The sequence below is a fragment of the Dipodomys ordii genome, unplaced genomic scaffold (assembly GCF_000151885.1).
Source record: "Dipodomys ordii isolate 6190 unplaced genomic scaffold, Dord_2.0 Scaffold102, whole genome shotgun sequence".
Lineage (NCBI taxonomy): Eukaryota > Metazoa > Chordata > Mammalia > Rodentia > Heteromyidae > Dipodomys > Dipodomys ordii.
This window is the reverse complement of record NW_012267318.1, coordinates 4,621,972-4,641,795: the sequence shown is the minus strand read 5'-3', so window position 1 is coordinate 4,641,795 and position 19,824 is coordinate 4,621,972. Positions and strand designations below refer to the sequence as shown.

General features: G+C 39.9%; 1 protein-coding gene across 1 annotated transcript in view; it reads right to left on the bottom strand.

Moving 5' to 3' along the window:
* Positions 1–19,824, bottom strand: part of B3glct (beta 3-glucosyltransferase) — a 110,187-nt gene that overhangs the window by 76,885 nt on the left and 13,478 nt on the right. Inside the window, exons 3-4 of the mRNA XM_013027267.1 lie at positions 15,027–15,072; positions 5,856–5,965 (exon numbers count right to left, since the gene is read on the bottom strand). Of these exons, the coding sequence (XP_012882721.1) occupies positions 5,856–5,965; positions 15,027–15,072 (156 nt within the window). The remainder of the gene's footprint in view (positions 1–5,855; positions 5,966–15,026; positions 15,073–19,824) is intronic.

The following is a 19,824-nucleotide window of genomic DNA, read 5'->3' as shown; positions in this document are numbered from 1 at the left end:
CTGCAAATATACCAATCTGCTATTCTAAATATAAATAAAAGACCATAAAAATAAGGGTAAACATACTAAAGCTAAATTCAGACACAAAATAAAGTACTAGAAAAGTTAAACACTTACAAGAATATAACTACTCTCTAAGCTTTAAGAGCTATGAAAAACACATCAATGGAAACATAGTTTCTAATAGCAGGGGTCATTCTTCACACAGAGGCAGGGAGTGGGTATTTAAAGGGAAGCAGGAGATAGTTTCTGTCTCCCTCTGGCATCTAAGGATGGGACAGATATATAGCAGGATAAAGCTCACTGTATATCAGTGATTAATATTTAATTTTTTTAAAAAGATACTTTGAATATTTGAATCTTGACGCAACGTGAAGCAGTCACAAAAGAAGCCTTCAACTATCAGACTGTGCAATGGTGGTTGCTGCAGGGTGTGGGGAATGAGAAGCTGCTTTTTGTGAGACTTTCTATTTTTCAGGATGAGAAAGTGCTGGAGATATATTGCTAATATGATATGCTTAACACTAATGAGCTGTGCACTTAAGATATTAAGTTTTGTTTTCTTTTTGTTTTGGTACCCATACTGGGGCTTAAACTTAGGGCCTGGGTGCTGTCCCTTAGTTTTTTTTCTCTCATGGATAGTGCTCTACTACTTGAGTCACAGCTCCACTTTTGGCTTTTTGGTGGTGAGTTGAATATATGAGTCTCATGGACTTTCCTCCCTGGCTTTGAACTGCAATCCTCCGATCTCAGTCTCCTGAGTAGGTAGGATCAGAGGCATGAGCCACCAACACTTGGCTTAAGATGTTAAGTTCCAAGTCGGGTCCTTTTAACCACAATACAAAAATCAAACTTAAAAGATAAATGACAGTAACAAAAACCAGCTTCCCCAAATCCCCAGTGGGAGGCTTGTGGGGGTGGATGTAGGGCAGAAATGGCAGCAGAGGGTCCTGTCAGGGACTCTCACAGGGTTCTGAAGAGCAACCCAGAACTGCTCATGTCAGGTAACGTTGTTCCTGGTGTTTCTAGCATCACAAGCCACCCGTCTTTCTTCTACCTCCCTCTAGCCCTCAGACTCCCCAGAGGGCTTCCTTGACTCCGGGCCCCCGGTCATCCCAGACCTCTGCAATCTCAGGAAACAGCACTGTAAATTTCTGGGTTACCACCCATGTGCTTCTAATACTCAGATGCATGGTCTTTCCAAACCTTCCTCCTGAGTTTCAAACAAATACCCAGCTTCCAGCTGCTGGCATGGCCACCCAGGTAAGACTTGGAAGAACCTGAAGTCAGTTGTATCGTAAATGTCCTCAGACTCACCTAGTCACAACACCTCTGCTAAGTCTCGGCTGGGGTGGGGGGGCTTCCTGCTTTATCCCACATCCAGATCATGGCACTTCGGTCCCACATTCCCTCCACACCTCCCCTGGCTTTATCTAGGGCTTCTCCACTGCTCGTGGGGAGGGCCCACTATTGTCTGCTACTGATAGGAGAAGTCCATCCACATACCACACCCCCAGAATGAAGCAAGGGCCCTGGCCCTTGTCTTGATGTGGTCCTCCCATAACTGATTCTAAAATGGGGGCTGACTCTAAAATGCCAGTCCCAGTAGGTATCTATAGCAATAAGCATCAAGCAGGGGCCACCATTAGCTGCCAACAGTGACTGGTCATACCTGCATGTACTTCCAGGGTCCAGCTGGTATATTGATGAGATAACTGTTGATAATTGTCAGCATGGCCTCTGAGAAGCCCCAAGAAAGCCCTGGCTCCCCAGAGGACATACACTTCCTCTGTACTCTGTCTCTACCTACCTTTCCCTGCTGGCTGTCTTCCCACAAGTCCCTGCCTCTCACCTGGCTGCCATAACCCACTGTCCTTCTCCCTAGGATGATCTCCCTTCTACCAGCCTCAACTTACCTAATGGGTGCCTAGTATGCAGAAATCCCTCCCAGAGCACCATATCCCCTCCTAGACTTGGGCTCCATTCTACCACTGTACTCTCACCTGTCTTTCAAAGTGCCTTTTTTTTAATTAAAAAAAAATGTTATTGTCAAGGTGATGTACAGAGGGGTTACAGTTACATAAGTAGTGAGTACATTTCTTGCTATCCCCTCCCTCATTTTTCTCCCATTGCCCCCACCCCCCCACCACCCAGTTATACAGATCATTTCCAACCTATTATCTTGTATCTTGGTGCATTGGTTCCCCCTTTGTTCCTTTGTCTCACCATTTTGTTGTTCCCCTTCCCTTCCCTAATTCAGATTCAGATACAATACACAGGGGACCAAAATGAAATACAATGACAAAAGGGTATAAACCATAGGGGAAAAAATACAAAAGAAACAAGAACTCACATAGTACATTAACAACAACAACAAAGAACAAAGAACAAAAAACAACAAGTTTCCTCGCGACAGGTCTGAGTCCTGTCCTTTTCATTTGTCTCTCCTTTTGTGGGCTATGTCTTGCTGATCTTTGCATGTACAATATTACCCACAGTAAGTAAATATTACATGATGAATGGATGGATGGATGAATGAATGAATGAGAGGCTCAGATACATTCTTCTACACACTATGTGAGTCCTTGATGTACAAACTAAATCCTGACTTTGACAGGGACATCAGTTTGTGCCCCCAAGGTCAATACTTCAAATGGATTTTCCTTTTAGTGATTAGAACCTATTGAATTCTGGCTAGACCCAAGGCCACCCCAGGAGACATTACATTTCCATTACACATTACATTAGATGTGCCCACTTGATTATGTTCCGGACAAGGGCACATAAAGGACACGACATACAAAACTTTAATGTCACAACCTTACAATAAAGCTTCTTGTGCTCCATACTCTGAGATGCAGAGTGTAGGTCATCTTCTACCACACAAGTAAGACACCCCACCTATATAATGAGACAAGAGGCTGGAGCAGAGTTGCCTAGCCCTTGCCCACCCACCAACTAACTGGATGTTGACCAAAGGGAAATAAAACTTTACACCATCCTTGAGCTATTGTTGTCTGTGTTAAAGCAGCCAAGGGAATTGTTTGGTTCTTTTCTACATTGTCTCTCAAAGATCAATTTAATCATGAGATCATATTTCCCTAGTGTTGATTCTCATACATTACTTTTCTATGTTTTGTCCATAAACCATGGCTTCACTGAGAAGCTGTTATATTTAATAGGGTAAGAACTGGCTATTATCAACTTAAGAATCAACAAAAATAAAGCAGATAAAATAATTTACTTCAGTTTTCATGTTGTTAAATGCCCCGAATCCAAATGTGCTATGATGAATATCCACTATGTGTAAGGTACTATGGAAACACAGAAAGCTGCATGTGCCTTCAGAGAACTTGGGATAAAATTCAGAGTATGGATGGGCATGCACACGTGTGTGTGTGTGTGTGTGTGTGTGTGTGTGTGTGTGTGTGTGTGTGCGCGCACGCGCACATAAGAGAAATAAAAAAGACTCATTCTGGGTATTAGTGGGTCATGCCTGTAATCTTAGCTACTCAAGAGACTGGGATCTTTAGATCATGATTCAAAGCCAGCCTGGGGAGGAAAAGTACTCAAGACTCTTATTCCCAATTTACCACCAAAAAGCTAGAAATGGAGCTATGGCTTAAGTGGTACAACACCAATCTTGAGCAGAAACAAGGCTAAAGGAAAGATCACTGGTCCTGAGTACCAGCACAAGTAAATAAAACAAAACAACAACAACAAAAAACAGATGAAATACAGTAAACCTTACGATGTCTAACCTCAAAAATCACTAATGCTGCTTATTTCCATTGATGTTTCTGACCCTTTATTTTCCTACCCTACCAGCAAAAAGAAACCAAACTGTCAACTACACACATCTCTTGTCAGAAAGTTATCTCCTAGCCGGGTATCAGTGGTTCACGCCTGTAATCCTAGCTACTTGGGAGGCTGGGATCTGAGGACGGCAGTTCAAAGCCAGCCTGAGCAAAAAAGGCCCCTGAGGCCCTTATCTCTAACTACTAAAAAAAAATGCTAACATGGAGCTGTGGCTCAAAATGATCTCTAGCCTTGAGCACAAAAGCTCAGGGAAAGTGCCCAGGCCCTGAGTTCAAGAACCAAGACACACACACACACACACACACACACACACACACACACAAATCTCCCAAAAGAAATGAGAAACAGACTTTATTAAAAATGAGCAGTCTGTCTTGAAGCTATAGAATTTAGTGCAGAGTTCAGGAAGAAAGCTTATTAAATTAGCTAAACAAAGTACCAACAGTACTTATGATCTCCAGTTACCCAAAATCAACTGTAATTTGAAAGTATTTAATGGAATATTTCATAAATAATTTATATAAAATGTGCACTATTCTGAATGGTATGATGAAATCCTGTGCTGTCTTGCTCTGTCCTGCCCAGGACATTAGTGACCACCCTATCCAGCACATGCTTTCTGCATATGCTACTCACCCATGAAGTTACATCATATAACCTGCATCAATATCCAACATCCTTAATGGATCAAGTGTTGTCCTTCAGGACTTGTGTTTAAGTAACTCTGACTTTACTAATAATGGCCCCCAAATACCAAAGAAGGAGTCAGGGCAGCTAATTTTACTATAAAACATGACTATAATTAGTCATTGTTATTAATCTCTTAATCATAATTTATAACTTAAACATTATCATGGATATGTATGCATAGGAAAAACATAGTTATAAAATTCAGGCTTCTACTGAGACAGTCCTAATACATATCCCCTGAAAATAGAAAGAATGCTTAACAACAACATAGATCCTGCCTGGGCAGGGTAACTCAAACCTAACTCCCAACTCAGAAGCCAAGAAGGCAAGAGGATCTTGAGTTCAAGACTGGCCTAGGCTACATAATGAGACCCTGCCTCAAATAAAGAAAAGAGAGAGAGAGGAAAGAGGGGAGGAAAGGGGTAGCAAGAAGGGAAAAGAAAGAATAAGGGTGGAGGAGAGAGAGGAGAAAAGAAGAGTGGAAAAGAAGAAGAAGAGAAGAGTGGCAGAGGGGAAGAGGGGGGAGGGGAGAGAAGAGGAAGAGAGACAAGGAAGTAGATCTTCCTTCACTTCAAGCCTACAGCATTATTCAGACCAACTTCAGATGTAGCTCATACCCTATTTTAAGTGTCATTAAAATGCACCTGTATGCATAGATTTTTTTCTCTATACCATCCTTCTGGGATATTACATTATAAATCAAATCCTAAATTAAATTAATGACATCTAATTAAAAAACAGATTAAGAAACTCAGAGAGGAATCATTGCACAGTGAGATTAATGAAAATGATATTTCAACATAAAAATTGCCTTAGAACTTGCTACAAAAAATTTGAATATTAATTACTTCTATTAGTTTAAACTTTTCCCTTAAAAAGCTATTTCTTCCACTTTTTTACTTACATATTTTTGAGACATAGCCTCTTATAAAGCCTAGGATGGTCTTGAACTTCAAATCCTCTTAGTCTCCCAAGTGCTATGAGTACAAGCCTGCACCACCATATCTGGTTCTTCTACTTCTTTTTTATTATAACAAAGCCACCACAATTCTACACAAGTACATAATCATCTTAAATTAAAAACGCAAATACACATATACATATAATAATTTAGAATTAAAAACGCAAATACACATATACATATAATAATTTAGAAAATGAAGCATTGAGCACCAGGAATTAACCAGAGCAATGTCAACCATATATAGTCAACATTAAACAAGCAAAATGAATCAGAAGAGTTATTCCCAGCTAAATAAAACTGATTTTCTACAAACTTGGTCTAGGAAACAGAAATGTATCACAAACTTCATAATCAGCAGATACCCCAAGCCATTTCTACATACCTGTGTGAGATTGGCAGCCTGCTTTAAGATGCTTTTTCTCAATTTCTCTGCTCTCTTCGCATGATAAGAATTACTTTGACTCTGGATGACAAACACAATTTCTTTTAAATCTAAAAAAAAAAAGTTCTCAGTTTTTAATGATGATTGAAATAAAGTTGAAAATAATGGGGGAAACAACAGTTAAAAGGAAAGCCTGCAGCCAATCAACTCTCCAGGAGACATCTACTTATCCATAATTCTGGAGACACTGTCATCTATTTTTCTTCCTTTATTTCTGGAACTTGTTCTGAGAAGTCAGGCAGGAAGTGAGCATGCCAGGCTAGAGCATGTCCAAAGTGTTACACTGTGACTGAGTTCCTGTAGCTATAAAAAGCTATGTGCCAAAGCAGGGAAAGGTCTAGAACACTGAACTCCCAAAGTGGCAGGAAATCCCCAGCTCGTTCGCCATCTTCTAATAATTCTGACAAATAATCCTACGCTGTGCTGTTAATGGGATAAATTGTGTTCCCCCACTCCCCCAAAAAAATCAAATGTATGTATTAAAGCTCTAGAGAGCTGTTGGTACTTAAGTATACGATCTTACTTGATCTTACTTTGAAATTGCACCATTACATAGGTCTAATTTTGTAAGTTAAAATGAGATTATGACCTTGGGTTCTAATCCAGGATTACCAGTGTGCATATAAAAAGGAAGAACTGGATAGAGAGACATGTAGAGGGAAGATGATGTAAAAACACAGGGGGAAGGTCTGATTCTCCCTCTGAACTCTCAGTGAGCCCTGAAAATACTTTGATCTTGAACTTACAGCTTTTCCAGAACTATGAGATATCATATCTCAGTCATTTGGCTATGATCAGTTCAAGTAAAGAAACATGAGAAAATATATTTCTGTTGATCAAGCCACAGTCTGTGGAACTCTTGTTATGCAAACTAATGTTGGTTAACTTTCTTTTATGGTAACAAATTATCTGAAATAATCAACTTATAAGGAGAAAAGGTCTATGTTGGCTCACAGTTTGGGAGGTTTGGGCCCATGATCACTTGGTCCTGCTACTTTGGGCCTGGTAAGGCAATGAATCATGATGGCTCAGAAACAGAGAGGCGGGGGAGAGAGGGGAAAGGGCTAGGGGTCCCAATATTCCCTTCTAGGGCATGTCCCCAGTGACCTAACTTCCTACTCCTAAGCCCCATCTTTTAAAGGTTCCACCACCTCCCAACAGTGCCACAAGATTAAGCACTTAACACATGGGCCTTTGGAGATTTCAGATCCAAACTAAAACAGCTCTAGCAGACAAAATTTTCAAAACTCTTCTGGATGGCCGTGGGGGAGGTGGTGATGGGATTTGAACTCAGAGTCTCTCACTCTTGCTTAGATTTCTCTCAAGGCTAGTGCTCTACCACCTGAGCCACTGCTCCACTGCTGGCTTTTTGCTAGTCAATGGGAGATAGAGTCTCACAGACTTTTCTGCCCACGCTAGCTTTAAACTATGATCCTCAGATTTCAGCCTCCTCCATTAGCTAGGTCTACCGGTGTAAACCACTAGTACCTGGCTGGATGGCTCTTTCTAGTAACATGATGACTGCAGTTGTCCCAAGATTTTACAAGAATGTGAACATAAATAACTCAATCATACTGATACTATTCCATGAGGTACCTAGTCAGGATTAAGTATTATCTCTAGGTAACTGGCAGCAACAATTCCTCAGCAGTAAGACCCTGACCAGAAGTGCACAAAAACCATCCATAACAAATGCTAGCAGTATCTGCCAGCCAACAAACACACTTTAAGACAGCCAGCTTTTTACACTGGCCAGCAGGAAAGAAACCCTAGTATGTCTTCCTCTGTCTGCTGGAAAAACAAAACAAAATAAAACAAAACAAAAAACAGAAATCTTGCCATCAGAGGCAACTTGGTTTTGTCTTTGTATTATATCTATGGGACTCATCAACAGTATCTGGATCCATTTGCATTGTACTAGTTAATTTTTCAGGTGACACAGTGGAGAAGTACACTAGGCCCTCCTGAACTCTGAATTGGTAATAAAGAAACAGAAAGAGCTAAGGCCACAGTACCCATCCACCAGACAACAGTGTAAGCAGGGCAGAAAGTATGTGTCACATGGAGTGTGGACTCCCGTCAGGTTTACTACGGACACATGCAGGGATCGTCCCCGTCCGTTCCCCACCCCCCATTCCGCCCAAACCTTTCACTACACTTAGTTGTTTTTATGCTTGGTTCTATAATTCTACTCATTTACTGATTCACTCAAATATGCATACAACAGATAGCACCACAGTGAGCCATCTAGATCCTAAAAATAACCTGAAATACACTTTGGTTAAAACGCAATAAAAAATTTAAAAGGAAACGCTGAGCAGTCTACTGAATATGACCTAATTCCTCTCCTTTAGGACTCTATGTAAATGAGAACACTCTATATATCCACCTGTATTTTAAATTGGCTTCTTGGCCACGAATAAGGCTTAAAAGGGTATCTTATGGTTCAGCTGAAATGCTATTTTTCATCTAACATCTAAAACATTAATATAAACAGACATATCAAAAGAGGAATTATAAAGATTTCTTTCTGTGAAGAATGGAGTAAATATCCTTCACGGGGGCAGTTTTTTGAAATTTCACAAAGTTGAAGATGCACCTTCCCAATGACCTATAAATGTAATTCCTGTTAATTACTCAGACACATGAATCAGAATACTATACAGCAATGACAATTGATTAACATGTGCCAATTAACTACTACATGTAAAAATTAACTAGTACTACATGAATAGATCCAGATAGTCGATAAATCCCATAGACTAAAGGCTAAGACAGAACTTAGTGGCCAAAAATAACCATATAAATCAATCGTAGAAGGCAACCGAGGTAAGGGAAAAGTTAGAAAAGGATGCCTAGAAGAGAAACTATTCCTCTCTAAATGTTAAAAAAAAAAAAAAGCCAGGCACACCAACTCATGTCTGCAATCCTAGCTCCTCAGGAGGCTGAGATCTAAGAATCAAAGGCATCCCAAGTGGGGAAGTCCATGGGACTCTTAGTGCTAATTACCCAGTAAAAAGCCGAAAGTTCAAGTGGCAGAGTACCAGCCTTGAGTGAAAAAGTTAAGGGACAAGGCCCAGGCCTGGAATTCAAGCCGTTGATATCAGCACAAGGAAAAAGGGGGGAAAAAAACAAAAACAAAACAAAACACAAAACTTCCCTGTCTCCTTGGTAGCTAAGAATGAGAACACACCATCCTATAATGCTAATCTTGATCATAAGTAAGCTAGAAGGGATTCCACTGTGTTTGTGTGCTGCTAAGAAATCAACACAAGTCCACAAGTCCTTCTGATAAAGGGTGAAGAAGAAGCAGCCCTCTGATCTAGAGCTAAAGCATAGAGATGCACAGACACACACAAGAAAAGCGTTCCCATTCTGTCTAACTTGCCCAGAGTAATTATACACTGAGTCCATCAATTAGGCAATGAGCTCAAGAAGAAAAACGGAAAAAAAATGACTGTCCATGGAAGCTGTGACAAGATCCTGAGCCCTGTGAGCTCACAGCTGCCGTACCAATTCCTCTGGTGACACGGTGACTATGACTATGTCACAGCGCTTCAGTAGCTTCCTGGTCCTGTAGGACCATATGAAGATCTGGGACAAAGAAATTACCTGGGTTCTGTTCCAGATGAACTGATACTAAGTTAGGTACCACCAAGATTTGTATGTGTAATTATAAGAACATAAATGTCTTTCTCCAAGGGTACTTACACTAGATAAATTCAAGTTCACATTCCAGACTCTGGTCATTAATTCAGTTAATACCATGTGTTACAAGGAGACCCATCAGTGCCCATAAAAATTAACACACAGTGTCCCCTTTGGCAGCACATATACTAAAACTGGAATGATATAAAGAGATTAGCATGGCATCTGCACAAGGATGACACCCAAATTCATGAAGTGCTCCACATTTTTAAGAGCCTGGAATGATGTATGCCATGCCCTAAAGACAAACAACTATCTACCAAGAATACTGTACCCAGCTAAACTCTCCATAACTGAAGGTCAAATAAAAACTTTCCATAGCAAAAAAAACTGAAACAATATATCTCCACCAAACCAACCCTACAAAAGACACTTAAAGATGTCCTACACATAGAAAACCAATAAGACCACAATAAAGGCCAAGAAACTGCACCCAAACTGAAAACCCAAAAACCATAAGAACCCAGTTGTCCCAGCCCCCAAGAAGATGGATAACAAGGCAGGAACTACCAAACACCTCTCAGTCCTAACTCTCAATATCAATGGAATTAATTCTCCAATTAAGCGACACAGACTGTCTACTTGGATTAAAAAGCAAGATCCTTCTACCTCCTGCCTTCAAGAGTCACACCTTGCCCATAAAAACAAACATAATTTGAAAAGGCTATAATAAAATCTACCAAGCAGGGGCTGGGAAGGTGACTCAGTGGTAGAGAGCTTGCCTTGAATGCCTGAGGCCCTGGGTTCGATTCCTCAGCACCACATAAGCAAAAAGAAAAAAGCCAGAAGTGGCGCTATGGCTCAAGTGGTAGAGTGCTAGCCTTGAGCTCAAGAGCTGAGGGACAGCACCCAGGCCCAGAGTTCAGGACCCACAACCAGACCCCCCAAAAAAAAATCTACCAAGCAAATGGCCTCCATAAACTGGTGGGAGTTGCAATCCTAATATCATAGACTTCAAGTTAAACTTAGTGATAAGAGATAAAGAAGGTCAATACATACTAATTAAAGGATCTTTCCTTAGGAGGATATTACAGTTCTAAATATCTATTCACCAAACAACAGAGCACCCAAATTTATCCAAGAAACACTACTTTCCCTCCAATCTCACATAGATCCAAAGACATTAATTGTTGGGGACTTTAACACACCACTATACCCACTAGATAGATCAACTCAGCAAAAACTCAACAGAGAAACCACAGATCTAAACAAATCCATAGATCAACTAGATTTAACAAACATCTACTGAATATTTCACCCAGCAGCATCAGAATACACGTTTTTCTCAGCAGCACACGGAACATTTTCCAAAAGAGACCACATTTTAGGTCACAAAGCAAACTTGTCCAAATTCAGAAACATTGAAGTTATGCCCTGCGTTCTCTCAGACCATAAGGGAATAAAATTAGAAATCAACACCAGAAGCCAACAAAGAAAGTCCTGTAACACATAGAGGCCAAACAACACACTGTTGAATCACCAGGGGTCATGGAACAGATCAGAAAGGAAATTCAAATGTTCATGATATTCAATAAAAATGAACACACAAATTACCAGCTCCTCTGGAACACAGCAAAGGCAGTACTCGGAAGCAAGTTTATAGCTCTGAGTTTCTCAACAAATTGAAGAGATCTGAACCCCCTTGAAAAAGAGCAGCAAGATGAACCCCAATCCAGTAGATGGAAACAAATAATTAAAATTAAATCAAAATTAAACAAATTAGAATCCAAAAAAACATAAGAATCAACAAAACAACGAGTTGGTTTTTCGAAAAAAAATAACAAAATTGACTGACCCTTAGCAAATTTTATCAAATAAACAAACTCAGATGAGAATGGAAGCATCACCACAGAAACAACCAAGATTCAGAACATTATAAGGGAATACTTCTCAAACCTGTATGCTAATAAGTTTGAGAATCTGGAAGAAATGGACAATTTCCTAACAAGTATCCACATGCTGAAACTAAACCAAGATGAGTTAAACCATCTTAACAGGCCCATATCAAGCATTGAAATAGAAACAGCAATAAGACACCTCCAAGCTAAGAAAAGCCCAGGACCAGATGGATTTACAGAGGAATTCTACAAGGCCTTCAAAGCAGAACTCACACCAATACTCCTCCAACTCTTCAATGAAATTGGAAGAGAAAGTTCACTACGGTACCCTTTCTACGAAGCCATCATAACCCTCATCCCAAAACCATGCAGGGACTCATCAAAGAAAGAGAGCTATAGGCCCATTTCTTTGATGAACACTGATGTAAAACTTTTCAACAAAATTTGGCTAATCTACTTCAACAATTCATCCAAAAAAATCATACACCACAATCAAACAGGATTCATTTCAGGGATGCAAACTGGTTCAATATATGCAAATCAATTAATATAATTCATCACATCAACAAGAGCAAGGATAAGAACCACATAGTTATCTCAATAGAGGCAGAAAAAAGCATTTGACAAGATCCAACACCCCTTTATGATGCGGCTCTGGAAAAAAATAGGAATCCATGGAACATTCCTCAATACAATAAAGGCTGTATATGACAAACCTACAGCCAGCATTATACTTAATGGTGAAAACTTAAAGCCATTTCCTCTAAACTCAGGAACAAGACAAGGATGTCAACTCTCTCCACTTCTCTTCAATTTAGTATTAGAATGGCTAGTTACAGCAATAAGACAAGATGCAAACATAAAAGGAATCCAAATAGGGAAAGATGAAGTAAAACTCTCCTTCTTTGTAGATGACATGATCTTGTATTTAAAGAATCCCACGTACTCCACTCCCAAATTACTGGAGCTCATTCAAAATTTTGGCAAAGTAGCAAGGTATAAAATTAACCCTCAACTATTAATGGCTTTTCTGTATGCCAATAACGAGAAGAATGCGGCTGAAATCAGGAAAGCAACTCCTTTTGTAATAGCCCCACCAAAAATAAAATACCTAGGAATTAACTTAACCAAAGAAGTGAAGGACCTCTATGATGGAAACTTTAAAAACCTGAAAAAGGAAACTAAAGCAGAACTTAGAAAGTGGATAAACCTCCCATGCTCCTGGATTGGAAGGATCAACATCATGAAAATGGCAATACTTCCCAGGGCTATCTACAAATTCAATGCGATACCTATCAATATTCCAACCTCATTCTTCAAGGAAATAGAAGAGGCAATCTAAAAATTCATATGGAACAATAAAAGACCCCAAAAGCAAAAATGAACCTTAGCAGAAAGAACAGCGCTGGAGGAATATCAATACCAAATTTCAAACTCTACTACAAAGCCATAGTAATCAAAACAGCTTGGTACTAGCACAAGAACAGACCTGAGGATCAACAGAATAGAACTGAAGACCCAGAAATGAACCCACAGACCTATAGCCACCTAATCTTTGACAAAGAGGCTAAAAAAATAGAATGAAGAAAGACAGCCTCTTCAGTAAATGGTGCTGGCAAAATTGGTTAAACACCTGTAGAAAACTAAAGCTAGATCCTTATATATCATCCTGCACCAGAATCAACTCCAAATGGATCAAAGACCTTGAAGTCAAAGCAGACACCCTGAAAACATTACAGGACGGAGTAGGAGAAACCCTAGGGCTCCTTGGCACAGTCTGAAATTTTTTTAATAGAGACCCAGAAACACAACAAATCAAAGAAAGGTTGGGGAAATGGGATTGCATGAAATTGCAGAGCTTCTGCATGGCAAAGGACATATCTAGCAAGATCAATAGAAAGCCCAGAGATTGGGAGAAGATCTTTACTAGCCATACAACGGACAAGGGTCTCATATCTAAAATATACTTAGAACTCAAAAAATTAAATCCCCCAACAACAAATCCTCAAAGAAACAACTGCGTGATTAATACATGGGCTAAAGACTTAAAGAAAGACTTCTCTGAAGAGGAAATAAGAATGGCCAATAGACACATGCAAAAATGCTCAACCTCTCTAGCCATAAAAGAAATGCAAATCAAAACAACATTGATATACTACCTCACTCCCGTTAGAATGGCTAGAATCAAGAAATCTAATAACAACAGATGCTGGAGGGGATGTGGCCAAAAGGGATCCCTACTGCATTGTTGGTGGGAGTGTAAACTTGTTCAACCACTTTGGACAGTAGTATAGAGGTTCCTCAAAAGACTCCACATAGAGCTCCCCTATGACCCATCAATCCTACTTTTGGGCATTTACCCAAATGATCACAAACAAGACCACACTAAAGCTACCAGCACAACTATGTTTATTGCAGCATTATTTATCATACCTAAGATATGGAACCAACCCAGATGCCCCTCAGTAGATAAACGGATCAAGAAAATGTGGTATGTGGGATGGGAAGGGGAAACAAAGGAGGAGGCTACAATGCTTGATAAGAAATGTACTCATTATCTTGCCTATGTAATTGTAACCCATCTGTACAGTGTTTTCACAATAAAAAAGCCATGTATTTAATATAAAGATTTATCTTCCTAAACCCCCCCCAAAAAAGAAAATGTGGTATCTGTATATACTGTATATATATATACACACACACATATCTCATATATATATATATATATATATATATATATATTCTATGCCTCCTTCAGAAAGAATGACACTGCCCCATTTGTTAGGAAATGGAAAGACTTGGAAAAAATTATATTAAGTAAAGTAAATCAGGCCCAAAGAAACAGGTCCCATGGTTTCCCTTATTTGCAATATCTAGTATATGTCTAGGACAAGCAGAAAAGGTCAAAGGGTATGTACATATGACCATATAAGATGATGCCAAGCAAAATGAACTCCAAGAAAGGGACACAGAGGTTTTTATCTTTGTTGCTGTTGTTTCTAATGTACTCATAATGTACTATGTGATTTTTTTGTATGTTCTTCCCCATGGTATAACCCCTGTTTTCACCATATTTGATTCCAGTGCCCTGCATCTTGTACATATTTTTCTAATTTGGGGAGGGGAAGGGAAACAACAAAATGCTGAAACAAGAACACAAGTTGACCCACTGTAGCAATGAGATGTGCAACACACTATGTTGAAAATGAACTTTACAACTTGGGGGTGTGGGGTGAGGAGGGAAAGGAGGAGTTAGGGAGGTGGGGAAGGAAGGGATAATAGGGGGAAAACCAAGGAGGGGATAACAATGCTCGATAGGAAATGTACTTATTACCTTACTTATGCAACTGTCACCCCTCTGTCCAGTATCTTTACAATAAAAATATATATTAATGCAAACTAATGGAAAGAACCCAAGCCCTGAGTTCAAGCCACAGGATAAAAAAGCAGAGTCAGAGGCATAACTCAAGTGGTAGAGCACCAGCTGGGCAAGTGTGAGGCTCTAAGTTCATCCCAGACTGAGCTATAACAACAACAACAATAATAATAATAAATTAATACTTACCTATGTCATTTTTCCTTTTAATTTCATTAGTACTTTTCTCCAAATCCTGTATTTGAAATGAAAGAGATAAAGATAAGTCTCATCACATAACAGAGGTAGCAATACAGCTAAGTATATATGCTATGTATTTACAGTTGGAGGGAAGACTGAATGATGGAAACCTGGAAATGCTTTTCTCTAAAGGAATCAGACCTAAATGGAAGGGGGAGACAGCAGTGATATACTTGTACACTGTAACAGAAACTCAAAGATGGGGCTGCATCTTTCTTATCTCATCTTGGACCAGTCACTTAACAGTGCTGAAGATCTTCCTATGTAAAATAATGTTCATGGATTCTGAAAACCCCACCATCCCCAAAACATTGCAAACATGGCAGTCTCAATGCTGGAAGGTTTTACTCATGAGGCACTCTTTTAGTTACTGTATGCAGTAGTAACTAAGTATGAATCATTTAGTCTTAGTAATTCAGTTGTCTTTTGAGCTCAGATATACTGTCACTCAGAATATTAGCACCATGATCTCTCCTTCCTGGGAAGCAGCCCTGGGGCCCTGCACAGGGATATGGAGCTCAGATGATAGTGGCTGCTGTGGTCTGAATGCACGCTCTGAACAGCATGTGTTGAAAACTTTACCCACTATTCTATAGTACTGAAAGGTAAAACCTTAGATACAAGTGCTCAGCTGTAATGACTTGTACTCATGTTGTTATAGAGGGAATGGGTTCGTGATCAAAAGAGTTAATTTGTTATAAAATAAAGTTCAGCTCGGTACCATGGCACAGTGTGGAGGAGAGGGGGAAGGAGGAAGGGAGGGAGGAAGGAGGGAGGGAGGGAGGGAGAAATTAAGAAGGAAAATGAAGAACTCTCAGTTCTTTGTAAGTCACTCTGTCTCAGTAATTCTACTATAGTAACATACTTGGTCACTAGAACTCATGAGCAAAGAGCTCCTGACAGCTGCCCAGCTCTAGTCACAGAAATCTGGACGAGGGTACAGAAATATCTGATTCTGGCACTGTATGATTCTGAGGTGAACTCTAAAAGATATCCCAGCAAAGTTCAAGATGGCTGCAACTAAACGTACCATGTTCATGATCTCCCCACACTACGATAGAGTTGTCTAATTTCCTTCTTCCATTTCAACAGCCACATGCTATAATTATGCCAATTGGATGGAGGCAAATATACTTCAATTTCCTTCACAGACTATAATAAGAAATGTAGTTGGAAGGCTTTACCAACAAAATTGGGAGCAGCTTGAAAGTCAAGATATAGCCACAAAAAGATGTATCCTCTAGAAATGACAAAGGGACAGGGACATGATAACTGACAGGAAGAAAGGAGCTAAACACACCTAAGGTGACTACCTTGGGTAGCATTTTATAAAATGACTTTGTCTCATTATTAGAATTATCGCTGAGCTAGGCTCACACCAATATTCTAAGGATTGTGGTTTGATGAAGACAGCTTAGGCAGAAAAGTCAGTAAGATTCTTATCTCCAAGAAACCACCAAAAGACAGAAGTTGAGATGTGACTCAAGTAGTAGAGCACTACTTGAGCAAAAACCCAAAGGAAACCCTGAGTTCAAGCCCCAGTTCAAGACACAACACTAGCACAAGAAAGAAAGAGAGAGAGAGAGAGAGATGCCACTCTGTAGTGGAGAACCCATAGGCATTATAGCTAAGGGTCAAATGACACTTCACTTAACCCAGCTAAAACAAGCAAGTTTTAGAGGAACTGACTAAAAATGACTAGATAGCTCAATCCACTTCTCTGAATGTACTGAGCGCAAACCAGGTTCTCACCATAAAGTGGCATGAGTGGACGAAATCATCTATGCATCACATGCTGCTCTTGTCCTGGTACCAGGGCACAGCTAGCTCCCACATTTATCTACTTCCTGCCCCTTAGTCAAACTGCTTTCTTCTTCTCAGAAGGCCACAGATTCAGCTGCCAACCAAGGTTCAAAGAAAAATAGAATGTGTATCAAAAACTACACTAGGGGCCACATGAAGTGGCTCATACCTGAGATCAGGAGGACCTCAAGTCAAGGCCAGTGCAAACACAAGATACCACCTCAACCAATAAAAGCTGGGCACATGCCTGTCATAAATAGGAGAATCATGATCTACTCCGGTTTGGGGCATGAAAGTGAGACCCTATTCAAAAAGCAAAGAAAGAAGGACATGGCTCAAGTGACAGAGCACAAGGCTCTGAGTTCAAATCCTAGTACAGCTAAGGTTTGTTTTTTTTTTTCAAAAGAGGAAAAATTAAACTTCACTAAACCCAACACTTCCTTTCACAAAAAAATAATGTCCAAAAGTTAAAAGGATTTCCCAGGGCACTTCAGCCAGTAGCCATAAAACCATGACAAATGCTCTTTTGCAATGCTCCTTTCCAATAATACTGGCTAATGTCCACCTAGGTTTCCCAACGGCACTCTGCTGAAAGTAACATCTGATGCAGTAAGAACACCTACCTCAACTAGCTAAAAGATGAAGAACTACAAGGAGCTCACCATGATTCCGTGGGAAGCAAAGCAAACCAACCAAGACCATGTTTCATTCGAGTTGTTAGGAAGCACAAAAGCTCACACTGGCTAACACAATAGCTAGGAAAAGAAAATGCTTAGCTATTTCAAATGACTCCATTTGTAAACTGTAAAACATAAAATGTCCACAGAGGAGATGAATTAGGTGAATTTATATGGAACCAAAACAGTCTTGAGTAATCTCATCTTTGAGAAAGAAAATGAGACTAAATGAAGAAATGGATAGAACATTTCAAACTGTGTCTTCACTTCCCTGGTGACTAGGCTTGGCTCTTTCTGAAAGAAACAACACATGGTCTGTTTTATTGTCTCTGCTGACAAGCTTCTTACACAGACTATCAATATTAATCAAAATGCTCGTGGGTAAGGTTGTTTAAATCAAATGAATTACTGTGCAGGTAGGATAAAGATCTGTTGTGAATGCAACTACCCCAGAGAGCTTTGCCCATAGGAAAAGACACAGCTAAGTCACACATCACATGGGTTTTGCTTGTTTTTTGTGCTAGTACTGGGGCTTGAACTTAAGACCTCTCACTCTCACTTAAGCTTTTAAACTCAAGGCTGGTACTCTGACACTCAAGCCACACTTCCATTCTCAGTTTTTGGCTGTTTTTTGGTGATGAGAGTGTCACAGACTTTCTGCTCAGGCAGGTTTCAAAACTCAATTTCTCTGGTCTCAGCCTCCTGAGAAGCTGCAATTACAGGCATGAGTTACCAACATTCATTTTTTAAGCAAAGAGAGATTTGAATACTTGCAATATACATGTCTAATGCTTAGTGTGCAAGTTCGTCACACACACACACACACACACACAAAAGAACAGAACACCCTCAGAAAAATCTGATGTGAAATCTCAGACAAGAAGCAGAATTCCATCTTCTCTTCCTGTCACTACCACCCTTCTCAATTCAAAATACATTGATCCAGATGTGTTTTCCTCTGTGCACTCAGATGTGAACTAGTTCTGCATTCTTATTTCTGTCCCTGGTACTTATTAGCTCAGGTCTTGATTTCTCCTGTATAAAATAGAGATAACAGAGCCAGGTGCTGATGGCTCATGCCTATAATCTTAGCTACTCAAGAGGCTGAGATCTGAGGATTGTGGTTCAAGGTGCCAGGGGAAGGAAAGTCCGTGAGACTCTTATCTCCAATAAACTACTCAAAGAAGCTGGCAGTGTTGCTGTGGCTCCAGTGGTAGAGCACTAGCCTTAAGCAAAAAGAAGCTCAGATGTCAGAGCTCAGGCCCTGAGTTCAAGCTCAGGATCAGCAAAAACTATAAAAAGAGAGAGAGAGAGAAAGACAGACAGACAGACAAGACAGACAGACAGACAGACACAGAAGAACAAAGCTGGCACAGGTGGCTCATACCTGTAATCTTAGCTACACAGCAGGCTGCGAAAGCTCATACTATAATTCCTAAATTCAATAAGCAAAATTTGCATTCTGTTAATAACCCTTAGGCAGCATCTTAAATTCATCATCAGTAATCCTCAGCCTTGCCAAACACGCTCAATGACGTAATAATAGAATAGTACAAGGTGAATATGTAAGTAATCAAAAAATTTAAACTTCATCTTTTAGTAATCCTTGACCTTGGTAAAAATCACTTAACATTTCCAAGTCTAAGTTTTCTCTGTCATAACTTGGAATATCCCTTTTGCTTAAGCAACACTGATAAGATGAAATTAAATGAGATCCACAAAAATGCTTTATTAGCCATAATCTTAAAATCAAAAGAAATTGTTATTATCATTTCCTCTGTGGAAGGATCTCATAATATAGTCAGAGCAGAGAACGCGGTTTGTAAAAGAAACATTCTATTAATAAATGAGTCTTGACAGCATCAGTGGCTCATGCCCATATTCCCAGCTGCTCAAGGATGAGAGCTGAAGGGCTGAGGTTTGAGGTTAACATAGGCAGAAAAGTTTACATGATCCTATCTTGAAAAGAAAGGGCCTTAACAGGGATGCAGATATGATTCCAGTGGTAGAACACCTGCCAAGCAAGCTTTAGGCCCTGAGTTCAAGCTCCAGTACTGACAAAAAAGAAAAGAATTGGCCTTGTTTGGAATAAGAGATACAAATGAGAGAGGGCAGGTCAAATGGAGAGGGTAAAAGAAAGGGAATTCAATCAAAATCCTTTATGTCCATGTGTAAAAATGGAACCATAGCACTTGTTGAGATTGGTTTGGGAAGGGAGGAGAGGAAGAGTGATGGAGGGGGTGAGTCTGATCAAGATTCTTTGTATG